The sequence below is a fragment of the Gallus gallus genome, chromosome 3 (genome assembly GCF_016699485.2).
Source record: "Gallus gallus isolate bGalGal1 chromosome 3, bGalGal1.mat.broiler.GRCg7b, whole genome shotgun sequence".
NCBI lineage: Eukaryota > Metazoa > Chordata > Aves > Galliformes > Phasianidae > Gallus > Gallus gallus.
This window is the reverse complement of record NC_052534.1, coordinates 43,968,371-43,995,874: the sequence shown is the minus strand read 5'-3', so window position 1 is coordinate 43,995,874 and position 27,504 is coordinate 43,968,371. Positions and strand designations below refer to the sequence as shown.

The 27,504-nt window shown below is 36.1% G+C and overlaps 1 protein-coding gene across 1 annotated transcript in view; it reads left to right on the top strand.

Moving 5' to 3' along the window:
• Window positions 1–27,200, top strand: part of PACRG (PARK2 coregulated) — a 191,576-nt gene extending 164,376 nt beyond the window's left edge. Inside the window, exon 6 of the mRNA XM_419614.8 lies at window positions 26,718–27,200. Within this exon, the coding sequence (XP_419614.2) occupies window positions 26,718–26,878 (161 nt within the window). The 3' untranslated portion in view covers window positions 26,879–27,200. The remainder of the gene's footprint in view (window positions 1–26,717) is intronic.
• The last annotated feature ends 304 nt before the right edge of the window (window positions 27,201–27,504 follow it).

The following is a 27,504-nucleotide window of genomic DNA, read 5'->3' as shown; positions in this document are numbered from 1 at the left end:
ATGCAGTAATTGTATGTTATAGCTTTTGGTACAAACAAAATGAGCACTGTCCTGTATCAGGGCCTATTGTTAATTCTCATGGGCTGAAGGCAACCTTGGTGCCAGGATCTAGATGATGGAGGGATGGAGAGAAATGACAGGCTAAAGCTGGGGCTACCAGTGCTTTGACATGTGCTGTAAAACACTATTTTGCTTTAAAGTAACTCCTTGTGTATGTAGATGCTGCAGACTGTAGATGTTGTCTGTCACAGAATTTGTGATGTTCTATCTGAATCATTACCACCTTTCAGCAAATAAATATTATTTGCATAAAAGCAAAAATACAATTTCAAATTAAGAGCTTCTCTCAAACAGATTTTCCTCATTGCACTTTATTCTTGCCCATCTTAGCAAACTTTTACATGGAGTGATCAAAGGAAATCTAGACAATCTGAGTGGACAGAAGGAGCAACAGAGTCTGTAGATCTGGTAATTTTATGTGATAACTACTTAACCAAAGTCACAATCCATTCCTGCAGCTGGAATGGATCTCATGACTGTAGATCTTCTGACTGTAGTCACAAAGTGACTTGTAATATTTTGCTACAACTCAGAAACGTGGTCACCCTCTCTCCTTCCTCCTTGGCCATGGTGTTCTGCTGCTTCATTCAGCTCACCCCTAAGAGAGATGATTCAATTTAGCATTTGGGCAGAAAATGAATCTAGCAACAAAAATGAATGGTTGGTATTTCTGCTAGGTTTGTGTTCTGAGTCAGCCTACAGACATTTGAGATGAGTAAAGAGGTGGCAGGAGGAAATGCATCTGGAAGAAAAACAGCACATGTTCAGCCAAATCTAGGCCCTCACAATATAGAACAACTAAGCTCAAGAAAATCTTTTATTTTTTAGTATAGTGCATTTACAAAAGAACTACCTGACATGAAATTAAAATGCACCTTGGACAGGAGATGACTAACGGGAACAGGGTGATGAGGAAGGTGAATTGAAGTGTAACAGAAGGAAAGCAATTAGGCTAACAGGAGTCGTTCTATAGAATTGCTCTCTACTATCTGTGAGAGGAAAAAAAAAAAGCCTCTCTAGAAAGTCTGTCCCATACAAGAACCAAACTTTAGGTATTTTGGTTCACCTCAGGAAGAAGCTGATCTCTCCATGTGCGCTAAAGCAGGTTGAGGAAACTAAGGGACCAACCCTTGGTTAAAGTTAGTCTTTGTGATTGCATTCCACTGGCTCTAGCAATATGCAAATCAAATTCCGGTGAGTGAAAATATTAACAATCTAATTCCATGCAAAATTTAGCTTTGGTAGCTTCAAGAAGAGATTAATTTAGATTTCAGGAAATGATTCAGAAACCTGAGGGAAGCATAGAGAAAACAATATGTGGTAAAAGAAAGTTGAATGTGTTGGCATTTGTTGCTCCACGGCCCCAACACACACACATGCATGCGTTTCTCCAGAGGGCAGTCTGGGAATGTTTTTAATAAGGCAAAAAGTTAGTAGAAGATGCAAGAAGCAATTTCAGGCAGTTGATACTGAAATAGTTGAAATTACATCTGTTTATTCTAGGGGTGGACTTGACCTGAAATATCCTGGTTTCAGGAGGACTTTTTTTCTCATTTTATATTGTAATTTCCTAAAATAATGTTACTATTCTTCTCACATTGAGGGTATGTGGATCACTAATATAACTCTTGTGTCTTTTTTTTTTTTTTTTTTTTTTGCCTCACTGTATTTCGATTTGCTTACAGTGGCTTTGCTTATGTTACTAAATAGTAGATCCCTGTGCTATATTACATCTCCTGTCTGTGATTACGTTTGTGTAACAATTCAGCACGATGCAACTCCATCAGAAACTGCAGCATGTATACAGACTGTTACCTGAAGCTGAAAAGAAATTCAGAACTCAAACTCTCTGCACATTTTTAAAACCCCCCAGGCCAATCCTGAGAGATTTCAGAATGGCATTCAGATCTTTTAAGCTTTCTTCTTCAAGAAGTGAGTGTACAGGTCCATCTAGCTCAAGACAAATATCAGGCTCTGTACACACTCTGTACCTGTAGACATCTCAGTCTCATAGTTCCATCAGTAAACATCGGTACCACCTAGCTTACAGCATCTGATTTTAGTTTTCCAGTTTCTGTCCTCATTTTTGTTGCTTGTTTATTTGTATGCTTTAATTATTACTTAGAGAGATCTCTACCCTGCAAATGTATTTTTTAACTGTGGTGGAACAAACAACTTCAACACATGGTTAAAGTTAAGAAAATCAATGCTGAATTCTAAAGCTGGGCCTCTAGAAAAAACTTTCTATCAACCTTTCTGCAGAAGTTGCAGGATGAGTTTATATACTAGTATTTTACAAATATAAAAAGAGAGTTTAGCAGACAAGAGAGAGAAATACGCTAGCATTTCTGACAATACAGAAGGAAGAAATCAAAATGTTAAAAGTATATTTGAAGGTAAGACTGAAGTCTTTTTCCTTTTCCACAGTGATTTCTAAAGAAAAGAGAATGGCAGTAATATGTTTTCCCATGGGTCAGAAATTTTAGTTTGTAGTAGGTCACCTCAGATTTAGCTTTCCCTATTTTTCTTATAACAGCCTTCTCACGAAGAAGGGACAATATCTTTTTTGCTCTCTCAGAAGAAGGAAAACTTTTGTTCAGGTGAGATTTATCTGCCATCACAATTTATAGCACATCTGCTATAGCAGATCTATTCTAGCTCTTGCCCCACTCTTCATTAAAAGATTAACCTTTTAATATGTGTATTTCTTTATAGCCACTGCATGACTGTGTTCTAAATGACTCCTCCAGTCTGCAAATACGTACATACATAACTTTACCCTTGTGAGTACTTCACTGCTTTTCAGCTGGAATCATTGTGTAATATTTTGTATATCTAAAAGTGTTTGGAAATCAGAACTCATCATTAGTTCTAAACAAATAAAAAGTTGCATTTTTTTCTAAGAAATATCTTCAGACTATTTCATAGGGAAACTTTTCTAATATTTTCCAGTTTTCTAGTTTTACTGAAATCTAAAAATAAGATTCAGTAACTGAAAACTTTCAAGTTTAAGTTTGCATTAAAAAAATATTTCCTGAACAATGAATGTTTTGAAATTTTCCGTTCCGTTTTATTTAGTGTATGAAAAAAAGACTCCAGAAAAGGTATTGTTTATTTCAAAATTCCATCTAATTCGGTCTTACCACAACCTTGTTCATACTGTAAGAGCATTTCAGTCAAAACTTTTTTTATAATTTCTGAATAATTGATTCTCTCTTAATGGGAGCCAGTTCTTATGTCACCTGACATAGTCCCATAGACGCTGCATTAGCATCAGTTCACTGTATCAGGTAAAGATCCAAAAATGCAATATTTTCCTAGAAAAAATGCCATTCTCCATGCGGCATGAAATTAAAAAAAAAAAATAGCTTTTTTTTAACTTTTTCAAAGCCTAAGATGTTCAAGAAGCCAAAAAGTAGGAAGATAATGGGGTAATGGAGACTTTCTGAACTTTAATTATAAATCAGATATCCCTCAGTAGAATGACTTATTTTGTAAAATATTATGGAGTCAGACTCGGGTCTCTTCTTGCTAGTAAAAATATAAATCTGTTTAAAAGAATATCTTCCAAGAAACAAAATACTTTCTAATAGCAGATAGAAGCACCACGTGTCTATTTTATTCTACAGTGTTGGCTTTATAATCCTACGTAAAATTCCTTTTCAATTCAAGGAGCAATGTAAAACCCTACTAATGCAAAAATCTTTTTCTAATTTCCCCGTGTAAGGACTCCAAGCATATGCATCAGGCAGAATCTGAGTTAGAACTTTTTCAAACAATGGGAAGGACTGCTTAGATTTGCATTTCTCTTGCTTAAATCAGGGTCGAATCCAAAATAAGGGGTTACAGTAGTTTCTAAGAGTTTTTTATGTTATTTGTAGCTTCCAGGTAATAAACGACTGTTTCAAACACCTCACAGAAAACGGGGGGAAACGTATATGATAACTAGCCTTTAATATGTATGTTTCTGTTTGCCAGGAGATAAGTGACATGGTTGGTTCATAGTTATCAATTATTCTAACCAGATATCTCCCAGAAGTTATATTCCTCATCAAGGATCATATAACATGACTGCTGAACTCCTTCAAACCATGTTTACTGTGATTTAGACAAATTGCAAATCAGATTACTATCCAGAGCAGTAAGGAATGCAAAAGCGCAACATATGAAGAAGGTGGCACCTTACCTGTGTGTGATAACTGAGCTCACTGTTGCTGCCTGACGAATAAATGAACAGTCTATTTTCAGAAATAATTTAAATAAGGCACAGTAGAAAGTTTTGGTGGCAGATTTTCCAGTAGTGATTCAAGAAGGTATTTTTTTCTGGTAAAGAATGAAACCACATGCTTACAGTCATTTGAAATAAACAGAACATGAGCACTGATTTATGGTTAAGCACACAGCCAAGAATGTCTCCAAAACTGGGATGAATTTAAACCTGTTAACTGATTTCTTGAAGTAGGAGCCTACCATCTAAAAAATATCAAGTATTTTCCTTGTTTCCTGTGTAGGCTCCTAGGCCATTTGAATTCAAAAATTCAAGAGGGCAAGATTATGTTGTTTCATATTTTAGCGCAAGAGTCACTGTCTTACCATTCTATTCATCTTCATGTAGGAAAATCAAAATGATGCAACTTATTAAAATTGTTTCGGGTTTAATTGATTTAGCTATTGTCCGATGAAACTATTTGCTGTCAAACTTTCTACTTAATTTTAGTAGATGAAAGACTGCAAAAGGATGTGGACAGGGATGACTACTGGTAGTCTGTGAACTCTAAATGAAGTTCAAGACACTGGATTAATTTGGATATTTTCCAAATACTAAGAGTCTTTTTAGAATAAGAAATTGGTTTAAATTTTGCAAAGTAGGAAGGAAATCACATAAAATTTCAGAGAGATTAGCAAATCGGGAATGAATTAAAATCAACAGAGGAGCCTTTCTTCTGCCATTTTGTACTGGCTAGAGTCTTCACAGTATGCTCCATTATTTCTGTACTGGAAAAAAAAAAGGCACTAGGAATGGAATACTGAAGTACCTGGAAGTACCTCACTGGGAAAACACAGAGTTCACTGTCCCTGGAAATTAATGGCTTGTTTTACTTTCATTGTTTTGCATTTGTTTAGCCTTTTTCTGGGAAGAAGCCTCAGGCAGTGATTTTTTTTCCTAGACTACAAATGGATATGTACCTTGTACAATTCAGATTCTTCCTATGGACAGGATTAACTCTGGAAACTGAACCATTGTTATCAGAGACCAATGGCAATCTGCAGATTAGCCATCATAAAGGTAATTTGTATCTGCCCACTTCTGTGAGTCTATTTGAGTAAACTTGGGTTTACTGGTTTCCTGCAGGAAATAAAGTAGAAGTGAAGTTGGTAGTGACAGAAGGGCACAGCCAGAAGCAGAAGAAGGGATTTCAAGAAACAGTGTCATTATGATAATAATCTCAATTAGCTGAAATGTTAATCAGTTGGTTTTTTTTGTTTGTTTGTTTGTTTTTCTTAGATGTACATTATCTCTCATTCTGAAAACTTCTGGACCTGTCACACAGCATTTTCTTCCAATTTTCTTCCAGTCCTCTTTCTGCTATTTTGTTTTATTATTTGAAGGAAAGGAGGAACTGTTTGTCCTTGTTATTTACTTTTCCTGTTTTGTATGTGATTTCATTTCTTGAAAAAATAAAAAACTATTTACCATGGGAAAAGGATAATTAGTATCATGAAACCATACCTTTGTACAAAGACTTCACAGCTTTCTTACCTTACAGTCTTCTAGTATAGTTCCATGCTATATCCAGAGTACAGCTGCCAATCACAATTAATAACGGAAAATTAAATTGTGACTTTGTGTAGTGAACAAGAATGTCACTAGAATAACATCTTTTAGTTAAACTTTGACTTTGACTTCCAACTACTCATCTATTGCAGGGTGAAACGCCAGTTAGTGTGTCAGCTTGCCATTCTCCCTATATTTCTTCCTTTCTCTTTCTCTTCGTCCCAATTTAGGTCTAAATGTTACCTGACAATATTGTTGAAACATGCTCTTCCTTCATCCAGAAGCTGATTTAACTTTTTGTACAGGCCACTGATTTCATCATGTGGGTGACTGTGGTTGCAGAACAAGCTTAGATGATCTTTATCTTGTGTCTTTTGGAAAACTTCAGGGTTAGTTGAGCAATCTTGCTACTGACTCAATTTTATGTGCTTTATTAACCTCCAGAGCTTGTGTAGAAAGAGAAAAATGCTTAAAGATTATTCTTTTCTTGGGATGACTGATTTTAGAGAGGATCTATGCCTTATTTGGCTTCTTGTTTGAAGGTTGGGGTATTCTTTCCATGCACCTTGGATTTTTTTGTGCCATTCCCAACAATCACAGAAGCATGGTTTATTCCTATAAGAAGTCTGATATTAATATTACTCAGGACTGTAAGAGTTAAAATATGTAACGATCGAGATTTACGGCCCAATTGATTAGATTCCAAATAGTAATGCCAGAAAAAATTCCACATGACTCACACTATGTTCTGTAGCCAGGCCCACTTTTCTTATATTAAATGTTGATCATGAGTTTGTGATTTGAAAACGTATTTTGAACTGTATTTCTCATGTTGTGTAGCTCACTGAACAGCTTGTGTACATGCTAGTAGCCACATATATGGAAAAGAATTCCAATACTATACAGTAACTAGCGAGGCATAAAGTTTAAAAAAAAAAAGTGTCAAACTGTACTGTCAACTACACATCTGGAAGAGAGTAGAAAAGATTGTTATGCTGCAATTATTGTCCTAGTTGTAAGTAATACACTTGAATGCTCATCAATGTATTCATCAGAAAGAGTCCCAGATGAATTCAGGTCTTTACTGGAGCCCATTTTAGAAGTCAGGTAGGCAGCCGATGTTCAGTGATATTCACGGTGTGTTATAACTGGGTTTATGTTTTGGTTTTCATCTTTTCTGTTTGTAATGGCTAGTTGGTTGATGCCAACAAAAGGTCTACATTTAATTTGGTCAAGTAAATATTCTTATTAATCACCATATTCAAAAAAGTGTAGAAGCTATGAAAGAATACATTTAACAGACAGTATTAATCAAAAAAGCATGTTTAAAATGTTGGAGGATGTGCAATAATCCTGAAATCAGAAGTTTAAGATATTGGGATGTAATCTTACAAAGTCCAAACATTGTGTGATAGTTAGATTCTAATTAAAGTAACTTACGATCTACAAATTTAGAAAAATAAATAAGATTTCATTTCTAGCATACGTGCTAAATTTAATTATATCTCACAAGCATGTTGACAGTGTATTTTTCATTTCATCATTCACAGAGAGACGTAGCATTTAAGCAATTCAATTGTTGAATACAAAGCAATGATGGGAACCATACTAAAAAAATGCATCTAATTCTTCACAAACATTTAAGGTACATGCCAAAATTGATAACATTTTTTGCACACTAGAATTTAGAATGTTTTTTTCTTCTTTGCTAAGAAAATATTTACTTCTTTGAAAAATAAAGATTATTCTTGTATTCTAATCAGTAATATGTGCTATATATAGCAAATGCTGTTGAAATTATGCAGAAGAATGATAATATGTAGGAGTAATAATGCAGATATAATGTTCAAATAGCTGCATTTTTCACTTACATCCAAATTTGTAAATGTCACTGAGGTCAATTTACTACATATTTAACATTGCAAACATTGCACTCTTGTTATTGTTGTTCAGAATAGTAGCAGCCTTATCTTAGATACTGTTTGCAGACCTATTTGCACCTCCATTAATTACAACAGGAGACATACATACATTCATGAAGTGAATTTGACCTTAGGTACAGGACGAGGAAGCATCTCTTCCTTAGTCATTCAATTCAGCTTCCTGAACAAAAGCAAGATTGTCTTTTTTTTTTATAGCCATCCCTAAAGACTACAGTCTTGCAATTTCCTCATTCACATGGGTTGTGGTGAATCAGGTCTAATGAAATAGCTCCAGGGAATGAAGGCTGAAGGCTCATAATATCAAATGTTGGGATCTGTCCCACAACACTTGTTGAGAGGTTTAAAGAGTTCTTTTTTTTTCACTCACTCTGTTACTATTACTGCACACTATATGAGGGCAATTTTAAAATGCAAATCAGATTACTTTCCTGTTAGGTCAATAAACCTTGGGTGACTGCTGGACTTTTAATGCCACTGCATAAATTATTCTTTAGGGTCTGTATTATAAATCCAAATGTTTCGAGTGCATTTTGCTAGGTGCTTTTGAGATGGTAACATGATTTTTGTTGTTGTTTCAGAAAATAACAGTCTTTGGAAGAAGTCTCTTCCTCCTTTGTATTTAACAGAAATAGACTAGGACAAGTTTTCAGCTCATGTAAATGCTTATCACACCAAAGAAGTTCTCTTATGCTAGTTGTAATTTAGCTTTCTTGAAAAAAAGATCTAAAGATTGTTTAAATATTTTCCACAATTCCATTTAATTCAAATGGTGGAAACAAAATGTGCATCACTCAAGATAACAGATCTGAAGGACAGATAAGCATGTTGATTACAGACTGCTCAACTTACAGTCCTGCACCCTTGGTGACACAGTTCAAGGGAAATGTGTTAATTTGCCAGAGGTGCACTAAAATGCAATAGTTCAATACACAGCTATCTTTACTTAATTTCAAGCTTTTTAACTGAATGTCACTCAGTTACATGGTTATGATACATATCTTATTACAAAACAAGGTACTATGCACATGCATTTTAAATAGTGCATCCCCTTAACTTTTAAACCATTTTTTTGTTTTTGAGACCATTGCAACTAAACAATCTTTTTGATTATGGTATCGTCCACAAAGCATTTATTGCTTAATGTGATTGTTTAAATATAAATTAAAAACAAAATCCTATCTTGTTTTCTATTAAAACATTTCCCAGCCTTACATACTTCTGCAGGGTGAAGTATTTCTCACCTACTCATATAAATAAGATATTTTAATATTACCTATCATAGTATTTGAGTATTTTCCCAAAACTAATTTGAATCACAATAGCTCAGCAATCTAATTTACACTTAACCTCACCTTTCCCACCCTGATCCATGTCCTATTTTCTTCTTCTTAGCTGCTTTGTATGGTGACTATGAGGATACTAATTTGAAGTGAAATTTCAGCTTTGTTCTGAAAGCTAAGAGAGCTGTGGTCAATCTAATATCTTCTGACAGGGAATCTAAAATCTTTTGTCCTGTTTATTGAATTAGCCTATATTCTGCTCCCGTGAGCTTTGTTTTTCAGATTGATAGATTCATGATTAATGCAAAAGAGAGCAACCGAGGATGACAATCTCCTCACGAAGAAATGCTCTCTGAAGTATGTAGGAAAAACATTTCTTAAAGGACTTTTGCATTTATGATGGAGACCACGTCTTTGGCCTAGTAATTTTAAAGGATACCAATAATCAAAGGCTGTTGTATTTATATGAAAGTAATATGAATTGCAGTAATTCATTCCAGCAGTTTTCAATGAATGAGTCAGGGCCTGATCATTATACAGAAGATGAGGATACAGTTTTCAACTTACTCAGGTGGAAAAAGGCCTTTTTTAAAATTTTAAACTATTCAACCTCTCTACAATGCCAGGTAATCCAAATGGATTGCTTAGACAGTCTGGTTAGCATGAGAATCCCTCAGCATAAGGAGATAGGTTGGAAGAGTATAGTTTTACCAAAATGTAACAGAATATTCTTTTCTTCTCACATCATTTTCTGTCTTGATGAAAAATGAATTTGCACAAGTGCTCTATCTTAAGAGCTGATTTCTCTGAGTCACTTGGAAAGGTGAAAACTTTCATGGTGAAAGCGAAAGGTGAAAGTGTGTAATGTGAGAACATTACACACATTAGAGATAAAGAAACTGCACGAGGGAACCACTGACAGCTGAGATTATGGACTTCATCACTTTTTCCTCTGTGAAAATATTTGTGTCAATATGGAGGTTTATACTAAAGATGTTCATCAAATTGATTTTTGGGAAAGTCCTCAACGCAGCAGAATTAAAAGGAAAAAAAACCATGCATGGACGGTATTCCTTAGATATTTCTTTGTATTCATGGACTAATTAAAGAATGGGGGATGACAGTTATCATAGTTCTCTTAACAAAATCAAATACAAAATTTTGTCGATGTTTCCTACTTTTGAATAGTCACTGTGAGGCATTAAAAAATTGATATCCGGATTGCATTTTTAATCTGTTTTATGGAACATTTCCGATGTGCATCAACATCCCACTATTTGTTTATAATAATCAATTTAAACTATTTAAGGGAACATAAGGTTTCCATCCATTTCGTAGGTCTTCAAATAAATTTTGTGCACAATTTTATATGGAAAATGTGTATTATTTTTCATTTAAAGTGCTATTCTGCCTTATTTAAATTATGCATTTTTTATCTTACTGCATTAAATAATTGTAGGTTAAGCGATGAAAAGATTAATGCATGATATATCTCTACAGTATATGCTTATGGGCACTCAGACATGCTTTATTATCAATATTTTTTTACCAAGTGGAGCTCATTTGTCATTATCTCAGAAACAAAACAAAATATATAGCTTGTAAAGGTATTGTGAATGTCCATTAATAATTTTTTTAGGGAGATGAAGGGCAGGAATGATAGTCAGAGGAGTGTAATACAATGATACTTAAATTTTCTAGGGGAGAAGTACAGAGTTCAGTATTGGGAAATGCACAGTTATTATTATTATTTAAGATAAAATCCTGTGACACTCTTAAAGCAATATTTTTTATGAGGAATTATTATGTTGTCTTCAGCTGTTAAATGAAAATCTTAACTTGCATATTCATTTGGACTACAAGTACTCATTTGGAAACAAGCTAGCATAAATTAAAACCCTGTAAGTAAGAAATGGTTGTCTGACATTGGAAGCCATTAGAATGAAGTGCTGATGATGCTTTAATTTTTTTGTTGTAAAGGGAATGTGATTTCCCTCAAAATAAAGTACATGGCACTAATCCTACTGAAAGTAAATGGGCAGATCTTAGAAATACGCTCCAAGAGAAAAATGATTGTATTCTGCATTACACTAATATAAAAAAAAACAATTTCAAAATGTGAGGAATAAGTTAATCCACACTCTCATTAACACTTCACCCATGAAAATCAAATCACAGGACTTGATCTTGCTCTTACTGAATTCAGTGTTTTGAACTTAATAGGAAGATGACCTCATCGCTGCTGAGTCCATCACTGTCCCTCTTGCTCCAATTAGACTTTAACAACCTTAGTTTCCTTTTTTTTTCCTCATCTTTTTACCTCATTTCCCTTGACTGGAGTGCAATTTCACCAAAAAGTAGTCACAGACTAATCATTACCTGGCAGTAGTGTATTGAGTGAAACTGAAGATTGAGAATCTCAGTGCTAGAAATTTCTTCTGCTGGATGGGTGATAATTGTTTTTCCACTCGTTTTCATCCCGAAGTAATTAAACTGTAGAACACAACTACATACTGTATGATACTGTGCAAAGTATGCTGTTTGGAGGCTGTGCAGAGTTTCCGTGAAAATCACAATGGGAACTGTAGTTCATTTGCATTGTCACTTCCTAAAATTTTGCAGAAACACACCCTTGAAAGAATTAGGTCACACAAAATGTGGCCTGAGGGTTTCTCCTTTCTGTTTTTCCCCGTGGATTTCCGCAGCTGATGCGATGAAAATTGTTCCACATCAATAATTTTTTGAGTTAAGGTTTCCTGAAAAATTTATTTGGCTTATGGATATGAACTACCATTCAATGGGAAAATTTCCCTGTCTTTCCTTCCAGTTCTGTTTTCTCAACACTAATGCAGTGGTGTTTCAGTGCACGTACAACTATATACTAAATGGTGGCAACTGTAATTACCTTTTCCAAGTGGTTGTCCTTAAAGCCATGCATTCAAAATGCACGTTACGGTAGTGTAAGGAAATGATCACAGCACATTTTGTTTTCCTTGGGTATTACAATTTACATATCAATAACTGCAACTTCAAACCTGAAAAGCTTTCTCCTGATATTTCTTACCAATGTGTAACAGTAACAGGTTTGGGTGTTGGGTTTTTTGTTTGTTTGTTTGTTTTTTGTTTGTTTGTTTTTGTATTGTGAAAAAAAATGGGATAACAACGCTGTTATTTTTTTTATATTGAAAGTAAGACAGTGGATCAGTGTGGTGAGCACACAGAAACTAACATTTATGCTTCTGAAATTCATTAATTTACCTGACAAGGCCTGAATATAGCTTAAAGCAGTATCAGGCCTTTCATCTCTTAATATACACTTTGTACATGCTTGCCTTGATTGCTTGCTTTTTCAGATAGGAAATATTTTTGCATAAATAAACACACTTTAGTCCTGATTTTGTAATTGCATACGTGGCTGATCCAGAAGTAATGCCTCCTATATTATAATGCCCATGACGTCAGAGGCAGATGGGGATGGTACAGCAGTAGAGGTTGAACGTTCCTGACAATATTCTGTTACATGTTGTTGCTGTGCAACAGATGGCAGTAGAGGGGCAGTCTGACAAAATGGTTTCTGACATGCGAGTGCATGCGAAGCAAAGATGTAGAATGGAATTTCTCCATACATAAAAGTATGGCACCCATTTGCATTCATTCACTATTGCTGAACGTTGATGGGGACCAGATAATGGATGTGAGCGCACTGAGGCAGTGGATGGTGCATTTCAGCAGTAAGGGTTGTGACAGTGGATCAGATGATGCTGATCCTGATGCTAATTTGTGTTTTTTCACTTAACCTTATGGTCGCAGCATTTTTTTTTTAATATTTGGAAAGCCCTTTTGTGGGTATGATACAGAGAGACTATTTATTTTCTGTAGATTGCATGGTGTCTTCTTATCTTTAACAGTTATTGCAATATAAATTAATAAAAAGACAAGGAATAAGCCTGTATCAGTTAGATCTGTTATTACTTCTGTACAAATACAAACAGTCATAAATAAATGAAGATAGATGCAGAATAACCATCTGTTAGGAAGTTAGTTCAAGTCAAAACACTTAAAATTTGGCACTGCAGGATGTATTCATGTAAATCTGATTTTAGCCATATAAGTAACTAGCCTCATGTCCAGATGTTCTGTTTCACTGCCGCCTTCATGTGGGAGCTGGTAAGGGCGCAGGATCAGCCCACTGAGGAAGCAGCCTAAAATTGGATTTAGGTGCTGAACTTTCTGTTTAACAGTGTTGGCATGAGTTCATCGTCTAACAAAAGGTCTGTCTTACAGATTCTTCATTGCTAACTCACATGCATTGAGGTTGAAAGATCTTCTTTCCATGTCCATGAATAACTATGATGATTATGTGAAATCTCCCAGATGATGAAAGATGCAGATTTGAAAACACGTAGGCTGAACAATGCTGTGTTTGTTTCCTGCTTCCTGGAAAGGTACTTCACCACTAGATTTTCATAAAATAAAAGCTGCGGCAGCCACTACTGTCCTCTCTCATCTTTTTTTGCCTGCCTTCCTAAGGATACAAGGCTTATGGGGTCACAATATTTTTCTTTTCTGTAAATCTTTGCCCCCCAATTCCCATAAATTTTAAACTAATTGTCCAATTTCAGTCAAACTGGAGAAGTGACAGTTTCTCACAAAATGAGCTTCTGAGTAGAACAGAGAGATCAAAATACGCACCCATGCTGAGAGAGAAAGGTTGGCACAGCTCAGTTACTGCATAGTAGCTTATTCTATCTTTCAGCTGGTAGAACTTGAACAAAACTTGCCTTATGATTGTAAAGAGGTGTAGCACAGAAAGAACACACATCCATGGGAAACGGGTATCATCACTGTCTTGAGGCACAACTTGTTTTTGAAAGAAAACAGTCAGTCTCACCCAGAAGGAAAGGCAGTCAAATCTGTCTTCAGGAAAGGTTATGGGCTGTAGCTCCAGGCTGGATGCAAAAATCTGAGTCTTGAGAGAAAAGCAACATTTTAGACATCTGTTTCTGCTTGCTCTTCCCCACTGGCTTCCTCTGGGAGACTCGCTGCTCAGCCTTTTGCTCACTTGGACACTTATAACTGTAACGCCTGCTTTAGGCAATCTCGTGCTTCATAAGTCTATCACAGATTGCTATGGATTCTCCTATGGAGTCTCTGTGACACACATGAAGTTTTACAAAAGACCTGACTCTGTCTGAAATTTCCATTCTGATTATAAGAGATTTATAACATGGTGTTATTGCCTGCACTGTGTCTCAAATTCTGCCCGTCTGTTCTCGCAGTTGTCTTCCACAGGCACGTGAAGTCAAGTCAGTCTGTTTGCTGAAAACTATGAGCATTATTACTGTTCCTCTCCTGTAAAAATGAGCTCTTATCTTGTTTTACTACTTTCCCTACAGAGCTAGAATCATAACCCCTGCTTATGCCAGCCTGAGTTGCTAGATACAGATACATTACAAAAGCAAGCATATGTAAATAAACTGACATCAGCCTGACTTTTTCCACGACACCTGAGGATTTGCAGGCAGTAGTTACAGTCTTGCTGCCAGACGACTATCAGCAGTTCTGGGAGCTGTTGAGGCAGATGGCTGAGGCACTAGATCTGACAACAAATACGCCTAAAATGACTTACTGACTCTTCAGTGGTTTTTGATATTAAGCAGAGAGGAAAGGTTATTCTTCTCTATAATGAGGATATTACCAAACCAGCAAGAGACCTCTGGATGAATGTATTTTTGATGCATATAGTTAAAAGTAAGGAAGACACTAAAGGAAGAGAAGCCTCAAGCACTTGGAGGTTACTGGTACCTCTTCTCTCACAGCCTACTCTGAAAAAGTCAGTACTCGTGCTGGTAGCCCGCATTCCTGTAGAAGCCTTTTACTTACATTAATAAGGTTGGCCTTTACTTCTAATCTTTTCTCAAAGTAAACTTGTAAGCAGGTGAAATTCTTAGTCAAAATTGTAAAGCAAAGACATCCGTGCTACAGACATGCAGATAAGCCTATGTAAATTATCACTTTGTCTTAGTGCAAAATGACAGTGGAAAATAAACAGGCTCAGATATAAGATACCAATTGGTAACCTGGGTGATGCAGTGAATAACACTATGTAATAACTTACCTTATGGAATAACTATGCTAATCCGTTATGCATTCATATAAATTGGAAACTTAATGTAGCATGCCTAAGAAAATTAATTAACTAAATTAATAATCTTGGCTTTCTTTCCTCCTTTTTCAGCCTCTGTTTTTTCATCATCTTTACATATGCCATATCCACATTCTTGTCCTTGCAACAAGAATTATCTATTTTACTTATCAGTGAAGTGCCCAATAAAGTTTGTGCCAGGTCAAGTAGTTCAGGAAACACATTCCAGGTACCACTATTCAGTGATGAAATTTCTTCATGACTCATCGAGGATTTTCTCACAGGAATTTATAGACTAGTATATGTTATTCTTTTCCCTTACAGTAGCATCCCATAGTTTCCTTCAAAAGTCATTCTGCACTAGCTGCAGTTGTCCAAAACTGTGCAGTAATAGTCTTCTGAAGCAGTGCTCCTGTTATTCCTGTGCTAGTGCCAGTGGGTACCATTTCAGCACCGCAGCTGCAGAGTTGCATCAGAGACCTTTAAACTCGCTGCAGCCATTAGCATTAGGCAACGTAGAAGGTGAAACAGCCATCTGTGACCTGCTGGAGAAAGGAGATAAAGAAATTTTGTGAGGTATTACCTCTCTTTTTCTCTGTAGGATGACCTACAGAGCAATAAGCTTTGCAGGAAAACTGCAAGAGAATATTACTCTTGAAATATCTCCCACTTAGGTATTATTCATGCTGCCTTCCAGGTTATCTTTTCAGTGTGTACCAAATTTATTTAAAACAAAACAAAACAAAATAAGAAACCTTATGACTTTCTTTCATAGAAATGACCAGTTCATTAAGGCTAGGTATAATGTAAGAGTGCGTATTACTTTCAGACTATATAAGTGCATGACAGCATATTCAAGTAACCAGGGAAGATTTATCTCGACAGCATTTGCTTTTGTTCATCATTTTAATACAAAAAAATGCAAGCTGACAAATACTGAAACATATTGTGCTCTGCGGTGCTATTTATCTGTTTTCTTGGCTCTTAGAAACCTCTAGGCTAGCCTGAGTTGACCAAGAGCATTCAGCTGACTTTTTCTTTTGTCTCTTCCTCCCTGTCCTGACCTGTATTTGTGTGTATATGAGTGTTTTCTTTTTGAATCTGAGCAGGTGTAGGTTTGTCTGCAACCAGGGATGGAAGATGAATGAATGATTCACAACAAAATTAGGATTGCAATTACAAAAGGTAGCATAGCATTCTTTACCTAGATATTGGCGAATATGGAAGTGGTCATGTTTGCCTTATAATGTAAGGATTTTCTGGGGAATAAAAAATTACAAAAAATCTGATCCTTGTCCTAAAGGCTCTGGCACAGCGACATGTCAGGATAAGCACTCAAATGACCACTGAATGGAGATGACCTAACTGTAACTAGTACGCATCCATCAGCTTGTAGATGCATTATATTTGCAGCAGTTTAAAGCAAAATATGAATTCACTTGAGAAACAGAGATTCTTTATCAAGCCTCATTGATGATCAGGTTTATTGCTTTAGTAATGAAGCAAATGTATTTTAAAGGGTTTCACAAGCTGAGCTGGAAGTGCTGCACTGTTAGCAGCTGGATATTTTCTACATGAAGGCACCCATACAGATATGAGGAAGGTATTAGTAGTGTGAAGGGGGGTGGAACTTGCCCTGCTGAGCATGACATGCATCCTGTTTGCACACAGAAAAGCCATTTTTGCTTCCATGCTTATTCTCAGAATAGATAAGTTCAAAGGTCTATTTCAGTAAATGTGGAAAATCTAGTATAGGCTTAAGAGATTATGTGCTTATGGGTGATTATAATTATTCGGGTGTAAGCAATGTAAGAAATAGCAGCGTTTTTTTTTTCTTATATATGCCAGCAGTAAATCTGTGTCATGGACACTGTAAATCAGAAAACTAGATTCTGAGTGCTTTCTTCTCCAAGTAAGACTTCTGATTGTTTTTTATTTTTTCAGAGAAGCACTATATGGAATGGGGAAAAAGGTTCTGCATTAACGAGTTTTACTGAAACAACACGTTTTCTTAAAATAATGAGCTAGTATAATAAAACTTAATAAAAGAAATACTTTTATATTAAAAATATTTTCCACTAAAAATATTGTAATATATATAAATAATAGTTTTATCTCAAAAAAACCAACAAACAAACAAAAAACCTGCAAGCCATTTCTGGCTCTGTTGTTTTTATACACACATGCTGTTCATTAGTTGTTTTCTTTATTATGAACAATTTAATTCAGACATCATAAGAATGCTTTTATTTTAATGAATTTATACTGCAAGTTAGGAACAGACTTTAAAAAGCACAGTCTAGAAGCTATGATGCTTATCATATAAATGGCATAGAAAGTAATGAGTTCTGTGTTGGGTAGTGAAGGGAATAATCCTGTGAAAGTTGCACAAGTGGCCAAACAAAACCTTTTTTTTTTTGGTCTATTGTAGGAGTGCATGAGACCACATCTCAGAAGGTGGTTTAGTAGTGGGACAGGTTACTGAGGAAACATGTACAAGTAACTTCTGTCTTTCTACAGACCTGCTGATAGTATCAATAGCATTTTTTCCTAACTGCTGCTCCAGTTCAGTTTCTTTCAGTTTCTTCAAATTCAGCAAAGCAGTTCTCAGATGAATGAAAATATCAGGCAGTTCAGGAGCTCACAGTATCAGCACGCTTTGCTCTTTGAGCCCTTGCAGTTCTGCAGTCAAGATAGACAAAGAAGCACTTGTACTGGTGATAGCTGACTTCTGGCAATTATCGAGATGATAGTTCCACAACATGCCACCAACCAACCTCCCTTTCATTGATTTATCTCAGGAGAAACGTGTTCAGAGAAATGTATGATTCATAGGATGATAATAATGTCACTTAATATCAGCAAAAAGTTCTACAGAGTTCTTTAAATGCCAATACTTAAAAATTTTAAAAAGAAGCTTAGCTTGGAACCAGATTTGAATTTCTCAGCGAGCTATATAGGAGAGAGTGCATAACTCTTGTTCCTCAAGTCACCCTTCCTTCAGATTTCTACTTTACAGATAAAATGATACAAGGTGCAAAGACTGGGACAACTGCCCACTGGGTTTTCTTTCTGTTTGGCTGGGGGCTGGTGATAGAGGTAGTATGTCCTTCCCTTTCTGAGTGCCACAGGGATCAGGCAGGAGTGCTTTGTTGGTATATCAAGATAAAGCATTGCTCCTCAAGCATTGCTGTAGAAGACTGAATTGCTGTTAAGTATAACTTCCCCGTGACCTAAGATATTTGCTTTTTGGCACATAGCTTAACGTCCCAAGCTCTATGGCTTGTGCTGGATGCTGCTGGACCTCCTGTTTTCTTCATACCTTACACCCTTTTGAATTACATATTTAGCAGCAAAAGGTGCAATGGTAATATAAGAAGGGCAAGTGCTTTCCAGTTACAGTCATTAGTGAAAAAATTAACATTACATACTTATCTTTCTTCATACTTAACAGAGGAAAAATTAGAATTAAAAAAAGAAGACATAGATTTGTGAAAGATTCCTAAAGCTTTAAGAAAAAAAAGCATATGTTTTCAAAATGCTTCAGCTTTCACAGTTCAAAAGCTGTGAACCTGCAGAATTATCACACCTACAGGACATGATTTTCTCTCTCTTCTATCAGCTTTACATTCCTGGAGGTATGGTACTACACAAAATTCTAGTTCTAGGAGAACATCGTCTTTTTCTGTTGCAGTGTAAAATGAGTAGCTGTCAACCAACTGCATTTTCATTAGAATTTATTTTATGTCCTTCTGTTGCTTATTTAAAAAGAAATGCAAATCCATGCCTTGGGAAGGTCATTATTTTTATTTATCATTAAATTTTTATTTATCATTGATTCAATTGGAAAAACTCAGAAAGAAGCAATAAACTGCCTTAAAAAATAAAATACTTTATTTGTCACTAGAAGGTCCTAGCCATTTTAGTACTGGTATTTGTGGAAGTGAGATACTGTTTTCTCTATCTGGCTTCAGGACAAATCAGTACGTTCCAGTCCCAGTTCTATCTGTCCTTTAATCTGCATAAATTCTGCACTTGTCAGACAGCAGTGAAAGAAATCTTGGTAAATCCATGTGGTCATTCATAGCTTACATCTCCTTGTCCCTTCTCAAATCACTGCCCAAACACCCTGAGTTGACTTTGTGTTTTTGTTTATTTCAGTTAATTAGGGTACAAAAAAACTAGGAAACTTCAGACAACTTCAGGCGTGTCTAGCGCCTTGCTCCCAGAATTCTGATGTGAATTTTTTATTATATTGCCCCATTTTTATATGGTTGATTTCAACCCACTGTTACAAAGTTACAAGAGCTGTCATTGAGGTCATTGAGTTGTCCCTGCACTTTTTTATGGGCAAGCTATACCAAACAACGTCCTGAAATGATAATGGTTTTGAACAGTGATTTTAAACACAACAAATTTCATTTGTATGTAACAGATGTCCCATACGTCAACAGTTAATAACACTAAAGTTCACTGGTTCCTTAAAGTTCATTAAAGTAATGAATTACTGAGCTTTTTACTTGTAAGGAAAAAAAACCTGCTTTCCCTCTAAAGCATTTTGGTTACATAAATAAAAATATTCCAAGAGAGAAAGGAGGACAGGTTGTCAAGCATTGCAATTTTAATTATGAATGAACTCAGTGTTGAAAATTGGCTGTTGTAGCATTACATTTTATACTGAAAACAGCGATCCTAAAAGCATTTTGGGACTTTCAGCTTTGTCACTTTGAATTACTTTGAAAAATGAGTTACATTTATTATACTCACACACATACACAGATTTTTTTTTCTGTAGTTTTAATTCCTTTTGCATTAATCTGAATGAGAAGAGAGTGTGACAAGCAAATGTATTTCACATCAGACCAGTAAAGCTACGCAAATTTTGCACCCACAAACTTGTTTTTCATCTAAAATAATAATAATAAAAAGGAGCTGTATTTATGCGTGTCCAAAATGACTGGAAGAACACCAGATTCACATAAGTGATGCAACTCTTGTTGCGCTTTAAGCATGATTTGTGACCTAATTTTGCAACAGTAAACGGTGTACCAAGGCCACAGAGCTCTCAGATTTCAGTTTCTGCTCCCTTGTTGTGCATGCTGTTTATCTAAGATTATTTAACACTGCTTTGTTCAATATTGATTACTAGCACAAACATAGGGAAACTTCAAAGCCTAAATTCACTAAGTGCTTATAGAGGAAAAATATACCATAAGCTTTCCTTCTTTTATAACCTCAGTGGTAAAATGTATTTCTTAATACCATTTGTTTCAGAATCTGTGATTTCTACAGCGTTCCAGTTCAACTTTAAAAAAAATGTCTGGACTTAGAATGGATTACATCTGATGTTGCTAACATTTCCTGGAAATGGAAAACTGTGATAGCAGCTGCTGTCTTGGCTCATTTTCAGTTATTGGGGTTTTTTTGTTTGTTTTGTTGGGGTTTTTTTTTTGTACTGCAGTGATTTACGAATAGTTACGGCTCTCTCCAGCAGCTTGCGTCATTAGTAAAACATCATCAGTCAGTCAGATGTTTCCTTTCCAATCACAGTGCTTCCTCCACTTGCTGAACTGTTTACTTTCTGAATAGTATTTATAGTAACTACACTTACATTCTAAAATAAATGAAAATTGATGAAATAAACTAAAAGCTAGCTGCGTATGGAAGATAACAGTAGAAAGAAACTAGACCTTATGTTAAAGCAAAATGCCTCTAGTGAGAATCTAAAAAATCTTGTACACAGCTTCTTCAGGCAAACAATACCTAGCGAGTTCATAGCAAAAGTATAAAGGTTTTTTTATTAGACATATGATGAGCAGAAATTTATCTATATTAGTATTATTTCTAAATTCCAAGGATATGTGCTTTCTGCTTGAATTGAATTATTCTTCTGCAATCTCTGCAGAACCGTAGAATTGTAAAGTGATAAATATTCAGCACTAGTGATGAAAAACAGAACGAGGAGCCAAGAAAAACAAGAGACGAGGAACTCTAAACATTGATAGTGTTAAAAAACAGGTTTGTGCATATTCAAAAGTAAGGTCTGCTTATTTACTGGTACTTCCAGCTTTAATGTTTTTAAGTGCTTTGAAAGATGCACTTAAATATATATATATATATATATATTCTCATAGTTTTAAAAGTGTTAACAAAATTTTATTAATTTTTCAGACAGATCTGTACCTTTTCTTTCATATGTGATTAAGTTTCCAAAACCAACATCGTGTATGCAGGTTAGCTTTTGTTACTGTGCCAGAAGGTTGGTTTTGTTTTGTATCAAAGCAGACAATCTCCCCAAGAATTAACTTCAGCAAATCCACTTCCAGTAAACAGGTTTTAATATGTAAAGAACACTTCCCTCCATCACATTTGAAATGGCTGGTGAAAAGCCCTGCCGTCGCCAAGATCCCTGCGCCATTTCTGGTTCTGGGATTACTCTGCACTGAGCAATTTTGGGTATTTGATCCTGAGCAACATGATCCAACTTTGAAAATGGAGCTGACTTTGAGCAAGGCATTTGGACCAGATGACTCCAAAGGTTCGTTCCAACCTAAATTACTCTATGAGCTCTTCTTTCCAGTGTTGTAGCTTTGGAACAAGCCTGTGTGAGGCCAGCTTATGCTTCTGTGAGCACATAATCTAGACACATCCTAAGAAACATTTAAAACTTGTGATCAAGTTGCTCTGAGCCTTAAAGAGTGGAAGACAGAATGTTATGTCTGGGTTGGTAGTGACTCAGAGTCATAATCTTCATGTGGCTCTTCCTCTACCCAAGTGAAACGAACCAGCAATGTCTCTCCATTTCTTAGTGGTCAGGAGGGTTGTAGAGCCTCACCCTGTGACTTTTCACAGACTTACGGTTAAATGAAAAAGGAAACCAAGCCATGTTATCCTTCCTGGAGCTGGCAATTTCAAAGTAGTATTGTGAGTCAGAGCAGTGGGAGCAGTGCAAAAGAGTCCTGCATTCTGCTGCAGTGACTCACTGGGGGCTTTCACTTTTCACTGCAGTCAGGAAACCAACATCTTCTGTGACAATTACACTAATCCTAAGGGGACATTGAGAAATTTCTTAAGCTCTGAACTCTACCTAAGCAGTGGAGTTATGAGGAGTGAATCCTAACACACATACATGCCAATCTGTATATCATGTCAATCAGCTTTCATTTATGTTTTGGTTTTGTTGCCGACTTCTAGAAGGGATAAACTCCTGAAATATGATACAAAATATTTTAATGCAAGTTTGTACTGCTTAGCTGTATACTGCTCTGTGATAAGCTTTTCCATATAAATGTGATTCTGTACTGAGTAATACATCTGCACACTACAATGGCATCATTGTTGGTTTTTTTGAAGCAAAAATCTATGCTGTTATTGGTTAGCTTGTTGGATTATTATAATAGTTTTAATTGATGGGAAGGCCTGTTGGTTTGGCTAGGATAAACTAAGTTAGCTGCTCAAAAGTAGTTTCTACCATAGTTAAATTTCACCATAAATAGTAATTTCATTATCTACACTAAAAATTAAAATTTGTGATTTGTGACCAATCCCTTCCATGATTTGGTGCAAGTCACTTTAATTTCCAGTATCTCTGTTTCTCAAGATTCAAAAAGGGAGGAATGATGCCTATCTTTCCAAGTAGCTTTGTTGATTTGTGTACCAAAACAATCAAATGAAAAAAAAGAAAAGAAAAAAAAAGAAAAAAAAAGCAGCAATGAACAAAATGTGTGTCACTCTACCATTAACTAGTAGTAGTTCAAAAATTCCTGCTAAGATCCTCTTGTCCCAAGACAATTTGAAATCGATGTGGGTGTATGTGTATTTGTAAGTTCATTGGTAAAGAACAACGGAATGGCCTTTGAATTACAATTGAATTACAAAAATTGTTTGAGCTGTAGATATAGGTCTTCCTTCACATTGTCTTCAGAAATATCTTTTAAGTATTGTTCTGTCCTCCAACACTAAGCATTCCTTGAACATTTAGCATCTAGGAAAATTCTAATATCCCAAGATCTGTGACATTTCTATCCCAACAGAGGTATTCAGTTCAGTCTGTGACTTACAGTGAGGTACTTTGACATATTCCAGAGATTTAAAAAATAACCCATATCCCAAATCTTGCCTGCCTTGATGTGATGTCTAATAATCTGAACGAATACCACGGCCACTTTCAGATGCTAACAAATGTCCAGAGGCAAGAACAGATCTGCCTGAGCTTCAAGGGTTAGTTTACCTTTCTTGCTCACCCCAGGATTTAAAAACTGCCCTGTGAAGCTCTTAATGCTTTGAGAGAAACTTGCTTTAATGTAATAAATTTTATATTTGCAGTATTACCATAGTAAAAATTTAAAATGAAATGAAATGAAATACAAATAACATTAGATTTTCTTCAATATCCTGAATCATGAATAGAAGCATGTCTAGACTCAAATGCAAACCACATTTTAAAACATAATTCAAATCCTTTTCCACTCCCTGCCAAGTGCTGAGTTCGGTCCCTGCGGGTCTGAGCAGGGTTTCCTCGGCTACAGCAGCTGGCACAGAGCGGGCCTGCGCAGGTCTTGACAGGTGCCAAGCCTTTCACTTCACTTTCAAGGGCCACAAAGCCCTTTTTGCACGATTTAGCAGTCTGGGAACTAGGTTTTTGATCCAGAAAGGGAAAATGAGATGTTTTCCAGATTTTAATCCTCTAGATCTGTTAGTAGCGCTTCAATGAGTTTCTTCTAAATGCAATAATAACATTTGCTCTGAAAAGAGTTCTTGGTGCATGATGAATTTGCCAGACATTTTACTTTGAGACCAATCTGACAAATGTTCTTTCTAGCATTTTCATGTGGATTTATTCTCCCTCACAAAGGACAACTTCATAAAGAACTTGAATCAGATCCATGTTCACACTGTACATATGCAACATTTTTGTGGCTGACAAAGTTGGCTCCTCATGCAAACTAACTTGGAATTAAAGTCAAATCAGAGAAGGGCATGCTGAGACCGCTATACTTCAGTAGCTATTTTTTTCCAGCTAGTCATCATTATTATGACTAGATATTTACCCTTAGGTACATTGAGCAGATCATTCTGACTCATCCACTTGGTGGATGCTGTCCTGTTGAGTTAATTGTTATCTTTCTGTCTGAAAGATTTTTTAATTCCTGTAACTGTGCGGGACAGCTAATTTGCTATTTACCAGGTGACCTTAGTGCTGACATAACCTTTCTGGTACTGTTAGTCGTAACTTGTGTCATGACCTTTATATGAATTATGTCTGTATTGAGGATACAAACCTTCACATAGCACAGGTGGTCTGTTGGAAAAAATGACAGTGAAAGTCTACACATCACACATTGTCTTCCCTTGCAGATTACTTCATTTACTGTTGCCTCACTGTCTTAGGCATCTTTTGATCAAGGACCTAAGGCATCATTTATTGTACAGAGAGTGCCCTAATGTAAAAGACTATAACATGGGATTCTAGAAAATGCTTTTGCTACCAGCACTATCCCTGCGTCTTGTTGGCCTCCTCCAAACTTGCTTAGTTCTCCATTATTCAGTATATCACCATCACTTCCAGAGAGTAGATTTTTTTTTTACTACATCTTAGAAAGAATGATGAAAGCTGTGTAAGCTCATTAACAGAGCATGTGTGTAGGCTTAAAATTACAGATAATAGACAAGTGGTTGGAAAGTCAGTAATTCCTTTACATATTTGCCAAGACTTAGGTTGAGGTTCAGGGGTTCCTTTGCCCAGTCTAGTGAAATCAGAAGCAGCTCCAGGTGTTTCAGGGAGTGCTGGCAGTGCACATGCAACACAGGTGAAGGAGGCACAGTTGATCTCAGGTGTTTTCTGCAAAAGCAAGCCATGTCCAGTCTAAGATGCACTTCATTTTAATGTGTTTTTGCATTTTGTATAAGCTAATCCCATTTTCTTCTTTCTTGTTTTTTTTTTTTTTCCGCACCTTCAGAATCTATTATTTCTAAAATTATTGTCAATTCATTGAAGTAAGTGTTGATACAACAACTCTGGCTTTTCACATCCATGAAATAAATTGTTAAATGGTAAGAGTGTGTCTGTGTGTTTAAGAGTAATCCTCACAAAGAATTTAACGCCTTTCTACTCCAAAGCTCAGTCCTTGCATGTCACATCTGTGTTTGTGTAAATGTTAAAAAAACTGACATATACATTATGAACTTGGAATGTAGTCAGATATTTTACATGAAAATTCTGCAAAAGGGTGATTTTTATCTCAGTATTCATTGGCTTTTCTTAGTGAGTATGGTGGTAAAGAGTCACAAACTTAACATTCAGATCCTTGGGCTTGGATTAAGGAAAGGATGTAAGGATGGGGTGCAGCTGTATGTCTGCACTCCATAGGACTTGTTATGCGGAAGCAGCATTGTGATTCTAATGTGAAAGACAGGCACCATAGAAAAAGTTGGTCATGTTGTCTTGACAAACATGTCCTTTGCTGGCTCAGACTGTAATAAGTAAGTGGAGGTATGTGAGATGGTAAATGTATGTCATGGGCACATAGCCACCACCACCTGGAGCAAGACCACTGGCTGACTGTGTGTGGACTGCCCCTGGCAATGTGACAGCCTGGGCACCACACTGCTCGTGGTCAGCATACATTACACTCTTAACAAACTAGTTTTTATATGTCTTAGAACATATCTATATTAAGGAAGTTTTCAGAGTACTGTTTTAAAATGAAACAGAATGTATTTTCCTCTTTTAAATCTCTCAGCATCATTTTTTTACTCACATATTTTGTGTTCTGACAGTTATTTACACTGCAAATTGTTCTGAATAATTATGCTTTGTGTCTATAAATGCGTGCCACCCTTGCTACTCCATGTTAGAGAAAGAAACAGTAAATGGTGCAGCATGTAGGGGCAGCAATAATTTGTCTTTTTGACACTGACTTAATTTTACACAATTTTCGGGGAGCAGAAGTTGAATGAGTGCTGTCCTGTACTCCAAACATCTCTTCTAGGCCAAATGACATCCCCTCAACCAGAAACAGCGTAGCTTGCGAAGATGATGTATACATGGAACAGTCTCAAAACAGTGCCTGTTTAAGATTTCAAAGCACAGCAAGTATAGCTGAAGTCACATTCTGTAGATAAGCATTTATGCATCTGACAGGAGAATTTAGTCCCAAATAAGCAATGTTATGAAATAATGTAGCAATGGTTTGAAGAGATTCACTGTGCAATAGAGTCCATCTATATCTTATAATACAATGTGTTTTCTTTAGTGTTTGTTTGGATTTTCACTTGGATACTGAAGTAACACATGCATGAACAGCTTTTGAAAGCGTACAAAGTGGGAGCCTGAGCGGAGCCTCAAAGAGAAACCAAAAATATCCTGTTTTCAAATTCAGCTATTTTGTGTCACAGAACAAAGTTTCTAATAGAGGCACAGTGACTGACGCAGTTGTCTATGTAATTATTTCAAAGTGTAACAGCAAATTTAATATAATCTTTTTTCTTTCCCTTTTTCCTTTATTAATCAGTTAATTCAGGTGATGGGATAGACTACAGCCAGCAGAAGCGTGAAAATATCGGAGATCTGATTCAAGAGACACTGGAAGCCTTTGAACGCTACGGTGGAGAAACTGCTTATATAAACATTAAATACATGATCCCTACTTACCAGTCGTGCATATTAAACTGAGTGGTATCAAATGGGATGATTCCATTTGAGTTTAAAAAAAAAAAAAAAACCTGTGTCTGACTCTGTGTGGCATCTTGTTAGTCATGCTTTTTTCTGTACAGCTGCTAAAACAGTGGCTTCTGGGGCATTAGAGTGTTAGTACTATTGTGAACAAGTCTTTCCAACACATAAATAGTGCCTGTTCCTTTGATTACAATGGTGTACTGTGCTTGTTTGTTCCGTGAAAGAATTGCTTCTTTATAGCAGAGCTGACTCGAGCAGGAATCAGAGTTAAACCTTCAGTTGTGTAGACAATAAAACTATAATTTTCATATGCAATTCAGCAATCGCTGTTCTGTGTCCGCTTGCCCTGAGGGTGATGTCAGACACTGTAACAAGAAGAGTTTATGCTGACTGCTTAATAGGTGTTTGTCATGGAAGAGAAACACCAGTTCAGCAATGTCTCTCTAGCAGCTGTGCCAAATAATGTGCACCAACATACAATAAAACTGTTGAATGTATATACCCGTTATAGTGGGAAAATCTATATGGCCCATCATAAAGCACTGTCAGAAAATTAATGAATGTCCCTTAAGCATTCTTGGTTTGAGCTTCCAGGTGTTTACCTTGACATGGAACTTGGGTTT